At 39.1% G+C, this 21,073-nt stretch overlaps 1 protein-coding gene across 3 annotated transcripts in view; it reads left to right on the top strand.

The window, feature by feature from the left end:
• The first annotated feature begins 17,479 nt into the window (after nt 1-17,479).
• Nucleotides 17,480-21,073, top strand: part of cobl (cordon-bleu WH2 repeat protein) — a 263,076-nt gene continuing 259,482 nt past the window's right edge. The window contains exons 1-2 of one of the 3 annotated variants that reach the window (XM_073054338.1): nt 17,480-17,689; nt 17,960-18,043. In XM_073054338.1, coding sequence (XP_072910439.1) covers nt 18,000-18,043 — 44 coding nt within the window. In that variant the 5' untranslated portion in view covers nt 17,480-17,689; nt 17,960-17,999. The remainder of the gene's footprint in view (nt 17,690-17,959; nt 18,044-21,073) is intronic. The other 2 variants (XM_073054333.1, XM_073054337.1) reach the window with 2 other exon arrangements.

Raw genomic sequence — 21,073 nt, 5'->3', positions numbered from 1 at the left:
TGTCCGGAGTTGATGAGGGTCCTTCCAGGTGAGGCAACACTTCACCTGCGAGTCTGCTGGAGTCATCTATTGCATCCCGTGCTCCCGGTGCGGCCTCCTCTACACCGACGAGACCTGACGCATCATCTAGCACCTACACAATAGACAGGACCTCCCGGTTGTCACCCACTTCAACTCTGCCTCTCATTCCCATCTAGATATGTCCATACATGACCTCCTCTACTGCCTCTACCCCCTCCCCTATCTCTATTACTGGGCTTCGGCCCTCTTTTCCCCCCCATTCCTGATGAAGGGTCTCGGCCCAAAACATTGGCTACTCTTTTCTCACGGATGCTGCCTGACCTGCTGGGTTCTTCCAGCGTTGTGTACGTATTCTTTATAATACCCTGACTACCGTACTCCTTAAATTGAATATGATGAATATTTTATTCTTCAAGTCATAAATTGGAATGATGAAGAGTAAGTTGTAGATTAGACAGACCTAACCATGCTCTATGACCTGCTGTGCTCAGACCATCACAATTTGTACCAGACCCTAACAATGTAACAACAATCTGTGTGGAGAAAATAAATTTGCTCTTTTTTTAGCTCTTTTGTTGGACCATATGGTTATATGATAGAACCTTGTGACCCATATCTTAATCCCAAATCATGAGAATATTGTGTACTCCTTAAAAGCATGTGTGAGGTAGCGCCCACAGCAGTAACCCCTAGAGGTACTAATGAAGCCTGGAGAACAGATGCTTGGAAACATTTGCTGGAATTACTAAAAAGTTTGAAGATGTCCAGTAAAAGAATACAGGAACCTGTTACTGTATAGGGAGCCACTGTTGCTTCCCCAGTACAAACTTCCCATCATGTTTTTGGATTTTAGACTATTCAAAGCTTGCAATCTGTATGCAAAATGTTTCCAGCTACTGATGAAGGAATTCTGAAGAATGTACTTCAGGAATGCTGGAAGTTACAGGCCTATTGTGCCAGTCAAACTCACCAACGTATTCAGCAATTATTAATGTTATTTTCCATAACCTTAGCACCACCTCCACATGAGTATGGAAATCCATATCAGATGTATGTGTGGCTTTATAAACAAATAAATGGTGCAAATGTCTGCAGGGTTCTTGGTACTATATTGAGTAAAATAATCAAACACTGGAGCTTAACAGAAGAATCAGATTCAGGTTGATTATCACCGGCATGTGACATGAAATTTGTTGACTTAGTAGCAGCAGTACAATGCAATACATAATCTAGCAGAGAGAGCAAAAAATAATAAATAAAATAAAAAATAAAAATAAACAAGTACATCAATTATGTATGTAATGAAAATGTGCAAAAACAGAAAGACTGTATATTTAAAAAAAGTGAGGTAGTATCCAAAGCTTCAATATCCATTTAGGAATCAGATGGCAGAGGGGAAGAAGCTGTTCCTGAATCGCTGAGTGTGTGCCTTTAGGCTTCTGTATCTCCTACCTGATGGTAACAGTGAGAACAGGGCATGCCCTGGGTGCTGGAGGTCCTTAATAATGGACACTGCTTCTCTGAGACACCGCTCCCTAAAGATGTCCTGGGTACTTTGTAGGCTAGTGCCCAAGATGGAGCTGACTAGATTTATAACCTTCTATAGCTTCTTCCGGTCCTGTGCAGTAGCCCCTCCATACCAGACAGTGATGCAGCCTGTCAGAATGCTTTCCATGGCATAACTATAGAAGTTTTTGAGTGTATTTGTTGTCATGCCAAATTTCTTCAAACTCCTAATAAAGTATAGCTGCTGTTTTGCCTTCTTTCTGACTACATCAATATGTTGGGACCATGTTAGATCCTCAGAGATCTTGACACTCAGGAACTTGAAGCTGCTCACTCTTTTCACTTCTGATCCCTCTATGAGAATTGATTTGTGCTCCATCATCTTACCTTTCCTGAAGTCCACAATCAGCTCTTTCGTCTTACTGATATTGAGTGCCAGGTTGTTGCTGCAGCACCATTCCACTAGTTGGCATATCTCACTCCTGTACGCCCTCTTGTCATAACCTGAGATTCTACCAACAATGGTTGTATCATCAGCAAATTTATAGATGGTATTTGAGCTATGCCTAGTGATGCACCATCAATAACTCTCTGAGACGTGAGGCAAAATATCGGCTTTTATTGACTGGAAGAAAGAACAAGTAGTAGTTGACCACCATACTACATCCTGGAGACTGAGGGCAGGGCTCAGGCCTCAATCGCCTTTATACCGGGGTCTGTGGGAGGAGCCACGGTCAGTGGTCAGCAGGGGGGGCGTGTCCAGACAGGTATATGTAGTTCACCACACCTAGCCACACGGTCATGTGTATACAGAGAGTAGAGCAGTGGGCTAAGCACACACCCCTGAGGTGCGCCAGTGTTGATCATCAGGGAGGAGGATATATTATCACCAATCCACACAGACTGTGGTCTTCCGGTTAGGATCCAGTTACAGATGGAGGTATAGAGGCCCAGGTTCTGCAACTTCTCTATCAGGATTGTGGGAATGATGGCTGAGCTATAGTCGATGAACAGCATCCTGATGTAGGTGTTTGTGTTGTCCACGTGGTCTAAAGCCATGCGGCGAGCCACTTAGATTGTGCCTGCCATTGACCTATTGTGGCGATAGGCAAATTGCAATGGGTCCAGGTCCTTGCTGAAGCAGAAGTTCAGTCTTGTCAGAACTAATCTCTCAAAGTATTTTCATCACTGTCGATGTGAGTGCTACCGGGTGATAGTCATTAAGGCAGCCCACATTATTCTTCTTAGGCACTGGTATAATTGCTGCTTTTTTGAAGCAAGTGGGAACTTCAGCCCATAGCAGTGAGAGGTTGAAAATGTACTTGAATATTCCCACTCGTTGGTTGGCACAGGTTTTCAGAACCTTACCAGGTACTCTGCTGGGACCTTCTGCCTTGCGTGGGTTATAAGATCAGCCTATAAGATCAGAGAACAAATGGCAAGGGTAGATTGAGACCTAGTTCATTATATAATGTTACCCCTCTATCCTAGTGAAAACCTCTGCACCATGTGTGGAATAGCTTTTAATCGACTCCCCATCTATGAATGATTTCAGGTTGTTGAAGAGATCCTGTGCACCCACATAGTGGTAGCAGGATTACCATTGATTCCAATATAAGGGCAATGAAGTTTCAGCACAGGGTCCTCCCCTTTTCCCTCTCAAGGGAATGTAGGGTCAGTAGCTGAGGCATCAAACCAACCTTATTCTTCAGGTTGATCACATTCACTACATACTCCTACAACAGCCCCTCAGCAAGGAAGATATAATCAGCAAACCAAAAAAGTTCTCTGGAGACTGCCTGTCTTAGGAAGAGATATTCACCACAACTCAGATGGTTAAACCATGGTATAAGGTATAAGCCATGATCTTTAGCTCAACCCCTTTTCTTTGCAGACGAAAGTCGAAGACCAAGGTACTAATTGTGGGACAGAGGGAGTATTCAGATGCCCACCAATATCATGGAGATGAGTCTGAAACTGAGCACACAGAAGGCCTGCTGCATCCTTCACCCTCTAAATATACAAAGGGAAAGGGACCATTTCAAATGTCTGCTCCTTCCCCTGTAGTAGGGGAATGAAAATGTGAAGGAAAAGGCTCATATTAATGGAATAAAAACTGCACAGAAGATTTTAGCAACCGTTTTAATCAAAATGCTCTATAAGATGAACAGGATACAGGCATACCTGCTCTTGCCTTGTCAAAGCTTGTATTTTAGGCAAATTCAACCCTGCCATTTTGATAAAGCAATAGTCATTACAAGAAATGTTTCCATGGACTGACTTGTAAAGAAGTGTAGGTCTTACATAGATCTAGACAATGGTGTCAGGTCACACCCATTTCTTGAAACTGATAGGCAGAGGCTATGTAATTAACATTTAAAAATATCTCAGCTCTATCGCACAGAAGTAAATTTCCTAAGTATGACAATTACCAGTCAGGGAGTTGGTTTAACCCCTCAATTTAGACAAAACATTGCTTATGTAGGATATCCAAAGACCCTAAAAACCTTTGAATCTTAGACAAACTGAATTAATGCTAGAGCTTTCTATGCTGACTGCTCAATTGTTAAAATAGTTGTAAACTGGAAAAGTTAAGAGCCTTTTGCTTTTACCCCACAAAATTATGAGGCTCAAGAGAAACTGATGAATGCAGTTTACCAAGCAATAGACCCTGGACAAAAGACCTAACAATATCTCTTGTTCTGCAAATTCATGCTTCTCCAAAAACTGCTGTAGCCATCCGCTATAATGAGGGAGGAGAAACGTAAGCTCGTATACACTATGCCTCATATAATTTCACCCCAACAGAACAGAAATTTACTGCCTCAGAGCAATCTTTTACTATGGTATTCCATAGACCTATTGAAGTAAGACTACTGCAAGGGGCCAAAACAATTACAGGTAGAGTACCCCTTATCCAAAATTTTAAAATCCAAAAACCACTGAAATCCAAATGTCTTGACATTTGAAATGGTCCCTTTCCCCTTGTATATTTAGAGGGTGAAGGATGGGGCAGGCCTGCTGTTGTTAGTTGTTGTTTAACAGCTGGTTCAGGTATTCTCCTGATGCTACCATGCTGCTTTTGTTAACCTGCATATATTTTCATTATATTAATGCTATGTAATATTCACAAATAGAAAATTCCACAAGGCGCTGAGAAGGTTCCCAGTCAATGCACAGGTCTCTGCTCTACACAGACAGTTCTGAGAAGTGACTTCACATATGTAATGAACAGAAATTTATGAAAAATAGTAAAACACTGCATAGAGCGAGAAATAAAGATTCAATCTTGTATCATTAGCATTAGTGCTTAACTGTATGCTGATCATGAAACAAGCAAAGATCTATCAGGACAAACTGGAAATTGAAGGTGATTGTGAATATTCAGCAGGCTGGTTGCAGAAATTTAAGAAAAGGCACTGCATTAAATTTTTAAAGCGTCTGCTGATCATGAAAATCTAGTACCAGAACAAGTCTACAATGAAGATTGTTTTTATACATTAAATTTTTAAATCGTTGCTGATGAAAATCTAACACCAGAACAATACTGATTGTTTTTAGCGCTTACATAAAACCTTTAAAAAAATTAAATACAAGTACTGTATTGTAAATTGTAATCAAAACACGGCTTTGTAGGGGGAGACTGAAAGCCTGCTGTCGTTAGTTATTGTTTAACAGCTGGTTCAGGTATTCTCCTGATGCTACTGTGCTGCTTTTGTTAACCTGCATATATTATATTTTCATTATGTTAATGCTATGTAATGTTCTTTACTTTTAAGTACATATGTGTGATGAACAAGTGTAAGATAAAGACTGCTTACTGGTAACACACTCAATCAGAGTCAGTAATGATGGCAGTCCCAAGCTATCTTATTACATATTCCAAAATCTGAAAAAAATCTGGAACACCTTTGGCCCCAAGCATTCTGGATAAGGGATACTCAAAGTGTATTATACAAACAATGTTTGTGTCTTTAAAATATGATAATAAATTACCAACGAATGAACAGAGAGCTACCATAGGTAGATGTGGTGAATGGCAAGTACTTTTACAAAGCGACATCTTAAAGTGGGAATACATTCCTGAGAGCTGGGACTTACAATCCTTCCCTATCATGGAAGATGCAAAACCATCTTCTCTATGACCTAATGTAGCATGACATCTTTAAAGCACTATTTTCAAATATGGGACTCTGATGGATTAGCAATGAAAATCCACAAAGATGGATTCACTGTTATAATTCTTGCTACTAATTATAAAAGAAAACCTTTGATCAGAAACTGAATTTGAACCTCATGAGATGCAAACATGTCCTTTAGGAAATCAAACAGTTTAATTTGCAGACTGAAACCCTTGAATTATGTCTCAAACATGTAAATAAAACATAACCAGCCTTAATCTATAACATATAATTATGTTAGGAATGAATAGAAAGAGACTTTCCCATCTGGTTACCTCCCAAATAGAGAGTACACAGAGGTAAACTGCTTTCACATTTGTCAACTTGGAAGGATATTTATGAATTATTATTGACTAGCCCATTAGTACAGGTGCTACACATTCCAGGACATACTGCAGGCCTCTTACATAGCTATGGTAATAAACTAGCCAATAAGGAAGTAAAACAAGCTGTCGAGATGGCTCTTACCATAGTAAGGAAGACCAGGGTTTTGGTAGTAACTAGGTAACAAACAAAAATTAACCCAGATGATGTTTTAAGAATTCTCCTAGATATTATTAAATCCAATTTCAAAAGGATTTCCAACACTGTACAGATATGAAACTGATGGTGAAGGTAAGGTTTGGGTATGCCACTCTAAAAGAAATAAATACCTCCTACACACAATTGGAAGCACTGATTCAAGCAGCCCACCAAAGATTCAGATACAGTCATGCTGGCATTCAAGCCACTCATGAGAAATTAGCCATGTTATACTGGTGGCCGTACATGTTGAGTGATTGTAAGTGATTCATTGCAAATTGTAAAGAATGTCCAACCTGTTATAAAGAAGCAGTCACAAGACCTCCTCCTATAAGACAAACAAATCCAATGCAGGTGGGGCAAATTAATTACACAGGCCTATTTCTGGCATAGCAAGGCAGCCCACCTGCTCAGAAACCTAATTAGTATATACATCTGATAATTGATCTTTGTATAGTATATATGTGGTTAGTCTTCACGACTTCTTGTCGTGAGACTGCAACCACCAAAACTCCATAGTCCTATATACTGACACCCCCATGTGCCAACGTGTCAACCAAGGGTCTTCCTTCAGTGGTAAAGGCTTTCAAGCCCTGTGTGAATAAACAGCATTCAAGTGGAGTACAGCACCCCATCCAGCAACAATCAAGTGGTATGGTGGATTGAAGGAATCAAGAGATGATACCAGAACTGACAAGACTCGAGAGGCAAAGTAGGCTATACTTGTCCTTGAAGTACAACTGTAAACAATATGCTAATTGAAAAAATGTAAGTACACAAGAAAGTTACACCATATTTTTTTAATATATAATGTTCACCCTAAATACACCTCTAATCACTAACACAACCAAGTATCACACACACCTAATACAACTTCCCTCAAAAAATTGAGATAGTTTATGAAAAAGCAAAAGAACCTGACAAGCAAGTTTGGATGCCACATAATGTGGACTGGGTCCAAGGAAAGGAATTGCTTAAAAATAGTTCCTATCTTAGTTTCTGTCCTGGATGAATACCTCCTTTCCTCATTATCCAGCTTATCAATGATAGGGCTGTGGTAATCAAGCCAGAAGGGGAAACAAATCTGTAAGTAAACTGTCTCCATAGACAATATCAAACCTGGCCCAGCAAGATTTATTCCACCAAATGAGTGGAATCCTTAATATTAGACAGGTACTTGGATCCACCACAGAACCCCTGTACCCTGACGGGAAGGGGAGGGGTGGGTGAGATGTATTGAAAACATAAAACACATGTTTAGATCTGAAAATAAATGAAAAATTCCTATTCATTTGAGAAAGATCTCAAAGATACATTGCTCGGGGATAATACATCCTGAACGCTTTGGTGCTTTCAGAGTAAGACAGACTCAAACTCCAGGAAGAAATGTTGCTTTTGTTGTATTTTAATTTTAATAATTGTGTTTATAATAATATTGTTCAATTTTGCCTTTCTTATCATTTGCTTTTTCACAGATGAAGTCACATTTACTACAGAAATTGTCTCATCGGGCTCAGACACCTCTAAAACTTAATGACTCAAAGAATATTATTAAAAAGAGTTCTGTGAGTAATGATGATTCTGATTTAAATATCACTAACTGGCCCTTACCTCTTGGTTATTTGTGAACTAATATTTTGGAACCCTTAATTCTTGCTTCTGGCAACACATTTCCTCATGAGGGGTCAGAAATGGAAAGGATGAGCAGTTTCTTGCGTGTCAACATCTCTAAGGATCTATTCCGGGTCGAACATTTTGATGCAATTACAAAGAATTGGCAGTGGCTATATTTTGTTATGATTTGAGGAAAATTGGTACGTCACCAAAGGCACTCACAAAATTCCACAGATGTACCGTGGAGAACATTCAAACTGTTTGCAACACCACCTGGTATGGAGGGGCCACTGCACAGGATTGGAAAAAGAGGCAGAAACTTGTAAACCCAGCCGGTTCCATCATGGGCACGAGCCTCATCAGCATCCAGAATACCTTCAAAATGCGATGCCTCAAAAATGTGGTGTCCATCATTTGGGCCCCCCATCATCCAGGATCAGCCATCAAGGAGGAGATTCAGGAGCCTGAAGACACAAATTAAGGTATTTCAGGATCAGCTTCTTCCTCTTGGTCATCAGATTTCTGAATGGAGAATGAACCTACGAACACTACCTCATTATTTCCCCCCCTTTTTGCAATAATTTAATTATTTTTAGTATTAATGCTTATTGTAATTTATAGTTTTTATTATTACAAATTGCAATGTACTTCTGCCACAAAACAACAAATGTTATGATATATGCTGGTGATATTAAACCTGATTCTGATTCTGGCAAAATTATTGTTCCCATCTACTTAAACATTCACTCTGACCACATTTCAGATAGATGCATGGAAAGGCAATGAATCACTTGTGAAAATAACTAATAGCGCCCTAACAAAACTGAAAGATTCCAGCCCAGATATTGAAGGTAAACTACAAGAGGAATCCTATTTTTTAATGAAGACTTCTACATTAGACCAATTCTTATTGCACTTTCTCTTTATAGCCAATATCATACTGCATCAGCATACTATATTTCAACATACTTACTAAAAATATGTCCAATTATAGCTACTATTCCACTGCATTGTTAAATATCAAGATAATGACAATTTTAAGCATTTCTGGGTTATGTTTCAAATGGTTCAGTGAAGCCCTTGATCTGAGTGTTTGCATGGAAGGGTAAGATGGAAAGGTACAATAAAGCAGAAGCAAAGGTAAAACAAAAACATTTCCTCCCTGTTCAATTGTAATTCATAAATCCAATCAGCCTTTTAGAGATTTTAGTCCCATAGACTATTGTATCTAGCCAGATTTTCTCTTTGCTGTTAATTAAACCATTGCTAATAGTTTGTGCTATGGTGCAAATAATACCTTAAAATGAAAATTATTTGAGAACTACTGGTTTATTACAAATTTATTTATATTGCAGATAGACTTTGACTACACTGGAGCGCAAAGATTTTGCTTCCTGAATACTTTTGGATGTATACTATGAATTTTGGTCTGCTGATTGTGAAAATCACCATGAAATTTCCCAACCATGTCCCTTTATTTTAAATTGCCTGTATTTCTTATTTCAATTCATTATTCAAGTCATTATGCAACCCCTAGATGCCAAGATTAAGGAAAGCATCAATGACAGGCAATACAAAGAACTTCAAGTGGGACCAGAGAAAATTGCATGGAGATTTTCTTGGCAACTACAGAGCACCAAACTACATGCAGCTGGTTGACAACATGCTTCAAGCATACAAAACCATGAAGAGCAACATGCCACTAAAGGTTCATTTTCTGTATTCCCATTTAGACTTCTTTCCTGCAAATCTTGGTGCTGTCAGTGACAAGCATGGTGAAAGGTTTCACCAGGACATTGCGGTCATGGAGAAACAGCATCAGGGCAACTGGAATCCATCAATACTGGCTGATTATTGTTGGACATTTAAGCAAGAAGCCATAGACACTGAGTATTAACTAAAATCATCAACAAAACAGTTTTAGCTTAGTTGAACTTTTGCAAAGCATCAGCAACACCATGAAATTAAATGCATCATATTTTGTCATTTGCTCCTGTTGTTTGCATGACGTGTGTGTTTTTGCCCTCTTAACGCAATTGTAATGGTCTTTCCTTTTTTTTTTAATTGGGTTCTTCAGGTTCTTGCTTTGTGGCTGCCTGTAAACAAACAAATCTTAAAGTGTATATACATTCTTTGATAATAAATATACTTTGCATCTATATTCAATTGAAGCTAATTTCTTGCTTCTCCAAATTCCTATGTGACACAAGTAGTCTGAAATTATATTTGTGTTTAGCTTCAGGTGGTCTATCATAACCAAAAAAAATTCTGAGGAAGCAACACACTTTGAAAAAAAATGTTGTCCAGTGTAACTAAAGTGTGAGATTGTTAATCTTTAGGCAAAAAAAGACACCAATACATGATCAGTAACTTGTTTACAAGACTTGTTTTTCTGGAAACCTAAGTAAAGTGCACTGCATTGAAAGCAATGTAAGCAGTCCTGTGAAAGAGATGAACAAAATTCAATTTATTGAAAGACATTGTGAGCTGACCTGATGAGCTAATGGTGACAGACAGTGATTTGAGTTTGTATCAAGGAAGTGGGAAGAAAGATCTTAAAGAACAATTAATATGGACATTGATGCAACATTGTTGCATGTTTATGGAAAATTATAATGGCAACAGTCCTGTGAGATTTGGGAGATGTGTGCAGCTGAGATTGAGGACATGAATATGCTGAAGTGAAAATCTTACAGAAACCCCTATATTGAAAAGAACTCAATGAGTGCTTTGAGCATCAGATCGGGGGAAGCGAAAGGAACCTTTTCTAGCATCGATTATATACTGGAGTTCCCAAGAGGAGCCTTGATCTCAAAGCTGATACTGGTAGAGAGAAACTAGGTTAGAAATCTTCTCTTAGCAAAACTCCAAGCATTGTTCTTGGGTTTTTGCTAACCTTGCTTTCTAAACACAACACCTGACACATGTCAGATCACAAACAGTTGTAAATAAATTTCCAATTAACAGTTTATTTAGTTTATGATTGTAAATAGAAGTCAGTCCTCAGTTTTTAAAAAGTAAACGTGAGCCAGTAATCAGCTTGAAGTTAAAAGAGTTTTTCAAACAAGCTCAGTATTTAGCAGATGCTCTGTTTGTGAAACCAAACGGTAGTCACTACACCTGCTTTATTACTACTCAAGATGTAGTATAAGACAATAGGTTGTTTCAAACAGATTAGTTGACTCTGAAGTTGTTTAGTTCAATGAAGCTTGCAGAACAATGGATTATATCTTTAGCATATCAATTACTGATCTGCTTGTGGTTGGAAGGTTTTATGTGCTCACAGAAGTTAACAACAATGTTTACAGCCTTAGTTGATGTATATGTTTTGGAAAATGCTTTGAGACTTTGTGTTAAAAGGATATCTGAGGAAATATATGCTTGAAAAGTCATGCAAGTGGGAGAGAAAGGGTATAAGTGTTGAGAGCAGTTCAGGCCTATTAGGCATTGGGCAAGGAACATCAAGAAGAAACAAGGGGTGAACTGAAATACATTCCTCCAGTTTTAGTTTCTGCAACTGATGTCTTCTTTGTCTGCAACTTACTGGTGTATCTTTTCAGTTGATAGGAGTTGTATTACACCTAAACAAGGGAGACTACAACAGGATGAGGGAGGAGTTGGATAGTGTAGACTGGGAACACAGACTATCTGTGGGACAGTTGAGGAACAGTGGAAAACTTCCAAACTGATTTTTCACAGTGATCAACAAAAGTATATTCCAGTTAAAAACAAGGACAGTAAGGGTGGGGCGAGCTAGCCATGGATAACTAAGGAAATAAAGGAAGGAATTAAACTAAAAGCTTGTGCGCACAAAGTCGCCAAGAATAGTAGGAAATTGAGATTTGGAAACTTTAAAAAGCAACAAAGAGCCACCAAGTGAGCAATAAAGAAAGGGAAGATAGATTATGAAAATAAATCAGCACAAAATATAAAAACAGACAGCAAAAGTTTTTATAATTATATAAAGCAAAAATGGGTTGCTAAAGTGAACATAGGTCCCTTGGAGGATGAGAAGAAGGAATTAATATTGGGTAATGAGGAAATGGCCAATGCTTTGAATGACTATTTGTGTCAGTCTTCACCGTGGAGGACAGGTATAACATGCCAAAGGGAGATATTGTGGATGCGATGGAAGATGATGACCTCAATATAATAGCTATCACTAAAGAGGTAGTGCTGAACAAACTTGGTTAAAGATACAGGTCCCCTGGTCCGGATGGAATGCATCCCAGGGTACTGAAAGAGATGGCAGAGGTTGCAGTAGAGGTTTTGGTGATAATTTACCAATCTGGAATCTGGGCAGGCCCTGGCAGTTTGGAAGAAGGCGAATGTCACGCTACAGATCAAAGAAGGATGTAGACAAATGGCAGGTAACTATAGGCCAATTATTTTGATATTTGTAGTTGGAAAAATGCTTAAAGCTATCACTAAAGAAGAAATAGCGAGGCAGTTGGAAAGAAATGAATTCATCATGCATATGTAGGTCCTGTTTGACAAACTTACTGAAGTTGTTTGAGAATATGAGTGCAGTGGATAGTGAGGAACAGATGGATGTTATTTACTTGGATTTCCAGAAGGCATTTGATAAGGTGCCACAAAAAAGACTTATCCATAAGATAAGGCCCGCAACTGTTCATGATATATTAATGATCTGGAAGAGGGGATCAAGTGTAGTGTGACACTAAATTGAGTGGAAATCAAATTGTGCAGAGGATATGGAGACCCTGCACAGAGCTATAGATAGGTTAAGTGAATGGGAAAGGGTCTGGCAGATGGAGTACAATGTTGGTAAATGCAAGGTCATCCACTTTGGAAGGAAAAATGGAAGATCAGATTATTATTTGAATCATGAAAGATTGTAGCATGCTGCTGTGTAGAATTGCAAAAGGTTGGTTTGTAGGTGCAGCAGGCAATCAATGAAGCAAACAGAATGTTGGCCTTCATTGCTAGAGGGATTGAATTTAAGAGCAGGGAGGTTATGCTGCAACTTTAAAAGGGTACTGGTGAGACCACACCTGGAGTACTGTGTGCAGTTCTGGTCTCCTTACCTGAGGAAGGATATACTGACTTTGGAGGCAATGCAGAGGAGATTCACCAGGTTGATTCCAGAGATGAGTGGGTTAGACTATGAAGAGAGATTGACTCATCTGGGACTGTTCTTGCTGGAAATCAGAAGAATGAGAGGAGATCTTATAGAAACATATAAAATTATGAAAGGGATGGATAAAATAAAGGCAAGGAAGTTGTTTCCACTGGTAGGTGAGACTAGAACTAGGGGTCATAGCCTCAAAATTTGGGAGAGTAGATTTAGGATAGAGATGAGGAGGAATGGTTTTTCCCAAAGAGTGGTGAATCTGTGGAATTCTCTGCCTAACTGAAGCAATGGAGGCTACCTCAGTAAACATATTCAAGACAAGGTTTCATAGTAGGGGAATTAAGGATTATGGGGAAAAGGCAGGTAGGTGGAGATGAGTCCATGGCCAGATCAGCCATGATCTTATTGAATGGTGGAGCAGGTTCAATGGACCAGATGGTCTACTCCTGCTCCTATTCCTTATGTTCTTATGTTCTATCTACCTTTATTTTGAAAATCCTTTGAGTTTAAGAAATGATTTATGCTTTATGTTTTATCTTTTATGATTTATGCTAAATGCTTTGTATTTTAGAAATGGTTCATAATTTGAATTTTTATTATGTTTCAATACATTAATTCAGTAATTGAAGATAGGATAGAAATTCTCTGTGAGAAGTGGAAAATAGTTAAGAAGGAAATCCTCTGAGTTTTAAATAATTTTTATGAGTATTATTTTGATCTAAATGTGTATTACTGTAAATAAATGAACTGTGTTTTAGAATACTTTGTCAGTTGGAAGAAAATTCTCCTTGGTATGGAGAAAGGACCCAACACTCAAGTAGTGGGTTTTGGTGTCTAATCTCACCATGGAGAGCAAACAAAGAAGTATACTAGTCTTTAAAGATTGGGTAGTTACAGTATAATCTCACTTTAGCAGCCAGTAGTGTTTAAAGTCTTTGAGTTTAAAACTTCACAGTCAGCAAACCCAATACCATCACAGTTGGTGCCTGAAGTGGTCATTTTATACCAAAAATATTATTCTGAAAGATTTATTATTTAGCAGTAGTCCAACTCAGAAAGTTCTGGACAACTGCTATGGCACACCACCTAATACTATAAAATGGTCGACATCCTGGTATCCAGGTGTTGTGCAGACAAATGCTGGTGGATATTATGAACGTGTTAATAGTATAGCAGAAATACAGGAAAATACCCCGACTCTTCCTCACACTGAATATGATGAATATGTTATTCTTCAATCAGGGACTGGAATGATGAAGGAATAGAACATAGAGTAGGATGCAGATTAGACAGACCAAACCTTGTTGTACGATATACTGGACTCAGACCATCACAATTTGTACCAGATCCCAACAATGTAGTAACAATTCTTGCCTGGAGACAACAAATCAGTCCTTTTTTTGCTAGAAATCAATGTCATATTCAGGTCACTGTTGTGGACTGAATCAAAGGTGGTGATGAATCAGCATATAGGAGGGAGATTGAAAATCTGACTGAATAATGTCATAACAATAACCTCTCACTGAATGTCAACAGGACCAAGGAACTGATTATAGGCTGCAGGAGAGGGAAAACAAAAGTCCATGATCCAGTCCTCATTGGAGGATCAGAGGTGGAGAGTAGGGAGAGAGGAGATGTCAGGGGTAAGTTTTTTACTCAGAGAGTGGTGAGTGTGTGGAATGGGCTGCCGGCAACGGTGGTGGAGGCAGATACGATAGGGTCTTTAAAGAGACTTTTGGATAGGTACATGGAGCTTAGAAAAATAGAAGGCTATAGGTAAGCCTAGCAAATTCTAAGGTAGGGACATGTTCAGCACAACTTTGTGGGCTGAAGTGCCTGTATTGTGCTGTAGGTTTTCTATGTTTCTATGAGAGGGTTAGTAACTTTAAATCCCTAGGTGTTTGTATTTCAGAAGAAAGCAGGGCAGCCCCTCTACTTAAGAGTTTGCGGAGATTCAAATTGACATTTAAAACTCTTACATACCTCTGTAGATGTGTAGTGGTTGTATCACTGCCTGTTTTGGAAACACCAATGCCTGGAACAGAAAATCTGATAAAAAGTAGTCAATATGGCCCAGTCCATCACGGGTAAAGCCCTCCCAATCATTGAGCACATCACTATGAAGCACTGTTGTAGGAAAGCAGCATCCATCAACAGGGATCCCCACCACCCAGGTCATGCTGTCTTCTCCCTGCTGCCATCAGGATGAAGGTACAAGAGCCTCAGGATTCATACACCCAGGTTCAGGAACGTTTACTACTCCTCAACCATCAGGCTCTTGAACAAAAAGGGGTAACTTCAGTCAACTTCACTTTCCCCATCATTGAAATGTTCCCACAACCAATGGACTCACTTTCAAGACTCTTTATCTCATTGAGTACTTGATATTTATTGTTATTTATTTATATTTGAGTTTGCAGTTTGGTGCCTTCTGTACTTTGGCTGGATGCTCTATTTGGGCATTTTTTTAGATTCTATAGATTTGTTGAGTATGCCCACAAGAAAATTGACCTTGAAATATGTACATTGGTAATATAATTTAATTTGAACTTTGAATCAAGCACCCGGGTGGGGACCACATGCTTACATATGTGATAGAACCTAGTACCCATATCTTAAACCTGGATCATGGGGGTATTGGGTATTCCTTAAAGGCACACACGAGGTAGTGCCCACACCAGTGAACCCTAGAGGTACTAATGAAACCTGGAGAGCAGATGCTTGGGAACATTTGCTAGAATTACTAAAGACTTTGACTATAACCAGTAAAAGATGAATACAGGAACCTGTTCCTGTACAGAGAGCCACTGTAGTTTCCCCAGTGTGAACTTCTCATCATGTTTTTGGACATTTGCCCATTCAGAGTTTGCAGACAGAATGAAAAATGCTTCCAGCTGATGATGAAGAAATTCTGAAGCAGCGACTTTAGGAATTCTGGAAATTTCAAGACTTCAGGCTGGTCATACTTCCCAACATATTCAGGAATTCTTATTAATATTATTTACTATAGACTTGGTATCACCTGCACATGAGTGTGGAAATCCAAATCAGATATATACATGGATTTATAAACAAATAAATGGTGGAGATGTCCATGAAGGACCTTGTACTATATTGAGTAAAATAGTCAAAAGCTAGGGCTATTAAATCAGAGAACAAATGGCAAGAGCAGACAGGGACATAGTTCATTCTATAATGTTACCCATTTATTCTATGGAAAACTTCTGCACAATGTGCGGAATAGCTTTCAATCAACACCTGATACATGAATGATCCCGCTTACCCAAATGGTGGTGGCAAGATTCCTGCTTGTTGCCACACAAGGACAACAAGCTTCCATCACACGGTCCTCTTCTTTCCCTCTAAAGGGAAAGCAGGGTCAGTAACAGAGTCATCAAACCAACCTTATTCAGTCACTGAATATATTTAGGAAATAGACTTCTGGACATTAAAGAAATGAAATGTGTGGGATTAATTACAGAAGGCGGGGCTGGAGTAAATGATGAACTATAATCTAATGTAATGGGAGACTGGCATATTTCTTATTTCGGATTCTGAGAAAGACCTATCTCAGCTTGATCATTAAGCACAGAGATAAAGGTGAAATTAATAAAACTCCATTTAATAGTTCAGCATGCACATGCCCAGCAACTGTAAACCCCTGCTTTTAATAAATTTGTTAACCATGGTACAATATAGGTTGATGGAGAGTACCAAGTCAATTCACATGAGCCACCATGTCCTATCTTGAATACCAGGGACTGAGGAATTCTGAAGGAGACCGTGGATGGAAGGGTATCATCCTACATTGATTCAATTGTCTTTTGGATCAGTTTACTAGAATTCATAACTAAGAAAATGTCACACCTACTTAGATCTACAGATTTAAACAAAACTACTCTCAGCTTTATTCTCTGCCAACTATTGATAGTGGAGCTGTGCATTTGCACTGTCCTGATTTTCATTTTTTTAAAAAAACTCCATATTCCGCAGAATGTAAACATGACGTTTGGTATCAACCCCGTGCACAAAGTCTTCCATTGGAAAGAATATATTCTCATGGGATTATAAAGGATAGGGTTAATTTCAAGTAAGTACTTTACTATTTGGCTCTGGAGAATTTGTAGAAGCAATTAAAGATGACAACACACTCTCAGTTTTATTTCACTGATGTAACAAATACGCTGTTGTGTTAAAGATAGACAAGCTATCTTTGGCAAAAGTATCATGGACTGTAGACTTGTGGAGTTCTCAGTTTTGGGTCCTGCAACTCCCTTTGTAGTACCCAGTAGTTTGTTATTAAAAGTTTTATACTTATCACGTTGCCTTAACTGCCTATCTTAAAAAAAAATCTAAAATTGGCAGTTGATTTTTTTTGTTAGTTTTCGGGAGTATTTTGTTGGAAATATGGGTGAAAAACGATTTTGTAACTATACCCTTTTATAGTCAACACGACGCCTTCGGTTTAGTCGAAAAAAGTTACAATAAAAAGGATTAGCAAATCGAGTGTGATCGGCAACTAAGAAACACGTTTACAGAACATTTTCGACCTCACAGTCTGCGGTAGTCTGGGTCAGACAAAGCGGTGATTGACAAGCGAGCCCTGACGAAGGCGGTTAATTTCATACAACGGTCGTAGCAGAGGGAGAAGAGAGCATTCAAAAATAGAAGAGTTTTATTTCTTTTCATGGAAGATCGATATTGAAAACAGAGAATAAAAGAAGATTACGCTCTGCAAAATTATTGCTTTGTAAGTGTCTGAATTTGGAGTGGCGAGTATGCATAGTTAGCTGCTTGCGCTGTGAGTTAATTTAGCGGGCTGTTCATGTTTGTCAGAGAGAGCACAGGCTGTCAGATGTTTGACCTTTGCTTTTTGGAATTATTGGTTCGATTTCTTTTTGTACTATATATTTTCGTGAAGAAAATAAAAGTTTAAAGAAAAATGAAGCGATATGTTTTTGTAAAGGCTCTTTTATTTTGTTTTAATTCTAATATTTAAACGTTATTGACATTGACCTAGATCGATATTGGTTCTGAACGAATAAAGTACGTAAAGGACCATGGAAATAGTGAAGACTGCGAAAACTACTAGACCACCGACAGGGTATGTGCGCATTTCCGAAACTTTATTGTACAGTACCTTTACTGCAAACGTTTGTGTTCAGTGAAATAAATCGTGCATCTGCGCACTTAAATGCAAATGAAGAGAGAGGGAGAGAGAGGAAGGGCGGAATAGATGCAGTAAACAAGCGCGTGTGGTTGTTTTGTGAATGGTTGGTTAAAGTAGGGAAGGGTTCCGGTCGCGATGTTGGATCCTGCCCTGTTGTGCTGCGCTTTGTCCGTTTCCCTGGAAACGCCGCATACCTGGTTTCCCGAGCCACCCGCCTGACACCTGTTGGCAACAGTCTGTGCAAGGCTGGCTCAGGATGCTTGTGTGTAGGGACCCAGGAGCGATTTGTGTTGTTTCTGGATTTTTCTACAAGGCTTTTAGGAGCATAAAAAACACCTTAGTTTGTCTTTCAAAATGTCATGTTTATAGCGTGCCAGCGATTGTAACCGAAGTGAAGTTGAAGTATAACATTTACAATCTGATGAAGGGTTTCGGCCCGAAAGTCGTCTCTACCTCCTCCCATAGATTGCTGTCTGGCCTGCTGAGTTCTGCCAGCATTTTGTGTTTTTATTTATTTCCAGCATCTGCAGATTCACTCGTGTTACATTTACAATCTCACCGTTTACACTTTAGGCAATCAACGATGTCTTTGTAATTTTTAAAACCTTACTTTTCTAAGTCTTTTTAAAATTCATCCTTTATTGACAAAACACCGTTAGTTTCTTCCACGTAATAACACAGGACACTGTATGCAAAACGAATTTTATCTTCACGCATTTTGAGAGAAATTACATGGCAATCTCAATACTGAAGAGTTTGCTTGAATTTGTTCTGATCCTTTTAACGTTTTCCTGCACTTCATCATTCCTAGCATAACTATTTAAATGTTTAATTTCTGTCAAAAGTGAGTTGGTGTTTGGTTTCTTTATTTAAGACACTAGTAATTTTCAATAATATAGAGCCAGCGCTAGGTATGCTTTCAAGGTTTTTCTCTAAAGTAAGTCATTACATCTATCATTTAAACTTTTTTTTAGTGTGAAGGCAATAATTAACAATGAGCCAATTATATAACCCATCTTCAGAAAGCTTAAATGTGTTTTGGTGCTGGTCTGTTGTTGTTATCTATATCAACAATCCAGGTGATAATGTGGTAAATTGGATCAGCAAATTTGAGGATGACCCCAAGATTGGGGGCATGGTGGACAGCAAGGAAGACTATCAAAGTTTGCAGCAGGATCTGGACCAGCTGGAAAATGGGCTGAAAAATGCCAGGTGGAATTTAATGCAAACAAATGTGAGGTGTTGCACTTTGGGAGGACGAACCAGAGTTGAACTTGCAGAGTGAATGGAAGGGTACTGAGGGGTGTGGTAGAACAGAGGAATCTGGGAATACAGAGCCAAAATTTCTTGAAAGTGGCATCATGGGTAGATAAGGTCGTAAGGCACACTGGCCTTCATAAATTAAAATGTTAAGTACAGAAGTTGGGATGTAATGTTGAAATTGTTTAGGTGTTGGTGAGGCCTAATCTGGAGTATTTCGTGCAGTTCTGGTCACCTACTGACAGGAAAGATTGAAAGACTATATAAAAAAAGTTACAAGGATGTTCCTGGTACTTGAGGATCCGAGTTAAAGGGAAGGCAACACACACAAAATGTTGAAGGAACTCAACAGGCCAGGCAGCATCTACGGAAGAGTACAGTCAACGTATTTAGCCTTAACCATTCAGCAGGACTCCCGCTGAAAGGACTCGGCCCGAAACGTCGACTGTCCTATTTTCCATAGATGCTGCCTGGCCTGCTGAGTTCCTCCAGCATTTAGTGTGTGTTGCTTGGATTTACAGCATCTGCAGATTTTCTCTTGTTTGTAAAGAGAAAGGTTTAATAGGTTAGGATTTTATTCCCCGGAGTGTAGAAGAATGAGGGGAGATTTGAAAGAGGTATACAACATTATTAGGAGTATAGATCGGGTAAATGCATGCAGGGTAAGATTAGAACTAGAGCTCATGCATTAAGGATGAAAGGTGAAATGTTCAAAGCGGACTTCTTCACTCAGGGTGGTGAGAGTGTGGAGCAAACTGCTGGTGGAAGTAGTGAATATTAGTTCAATTGTAACATTTAAGAGAAGTTTGAATGGGTATATGGATGGGAGGGTTATGGAGGGCAAGGCTCCAGATGCAGGTTGATGGGACTAAACAGAATAATAGTTTGGCACGGACTAGATGGATTGAAGGGCCTGTTTTTGTGCTGTTGTGCTCTATGATTCTACTTGCTACAGTGTAGAATTTATAACACTTATTTATAACTGGTAGATACAATAAGTTCTGAGTGTGGAAATCTGCAGTTTTTGTTGTCTTTGAATAGCCTTGCTGTTGCATTCATCCGTACAACTGCAGAATCTACCATCATATAGTTTACTTACACCTCACAGGATAGAAAAGTTTGAAGTCAGGAAGTCTATAATTGCCTGAAAGATGGGTAGTCTCATAAGTGCTAGAGCTCTTGCAGTTATATTTGAACAACACACAAAATGCTGGAGGAACTCAATAGGCCAGGCAGCATCTATGGAAAAAAGTACAGTCAATGTTTCGGGCAGAAACCCTTTGGCAGGACTGGAGAAGAAAAGCTGAGGAGTAGATTTGAAAGGTGAAGGGAGGGGAGAGAGAAACACCAGGCAATAGGTGATATTTGGAAAGGAAGGGATGAAGCAAAGAACTAAGAAGTTGATTGGTGAAAGAGACAGAAAGCCATGGAAGAAAGAAAAATGGCAGGGGGGGAGGGAGGAGCACCAGAAGAAGGCGATGGGCCGGCAAGGAGATAACGTGAGAGAGGGACAAGGGGATGGGAAATGGTTAAGGGGGCATTACTGGAATTTTGAGAAATTGATGTTCATGCCATCAGGTTGGAGGGTATCAAAACAGACTATAAGGTGTTGTTCCTCCAACTTAAGTGTGGCCTTATCCCGACAGTGGAGGAGGCCATTGATGGATATATCTGCATGGGAATGGGAAGTGGAATTAAAATGGG

The sequence above is a fragment of the Hemitrygon akajei genome, chromosome 8 (assembly GCF_048418815.1).
Source record: "Hemitrygon akajei chromosome 8, sHemAka1.3, whole genome shotgun sequence".
Classification (NCBI taxonomy): Eukaryota; Metazoa; Chordata; class Chondrichthyes; order Myliobatiformes; family Dasyatidae; genus Hemitrygon; species Hemitrygon akajei.
Note: the sequence above shows the minus strand (reverse complement) of the source record. Positions and strands in the feature narration are given on the sequence as shown.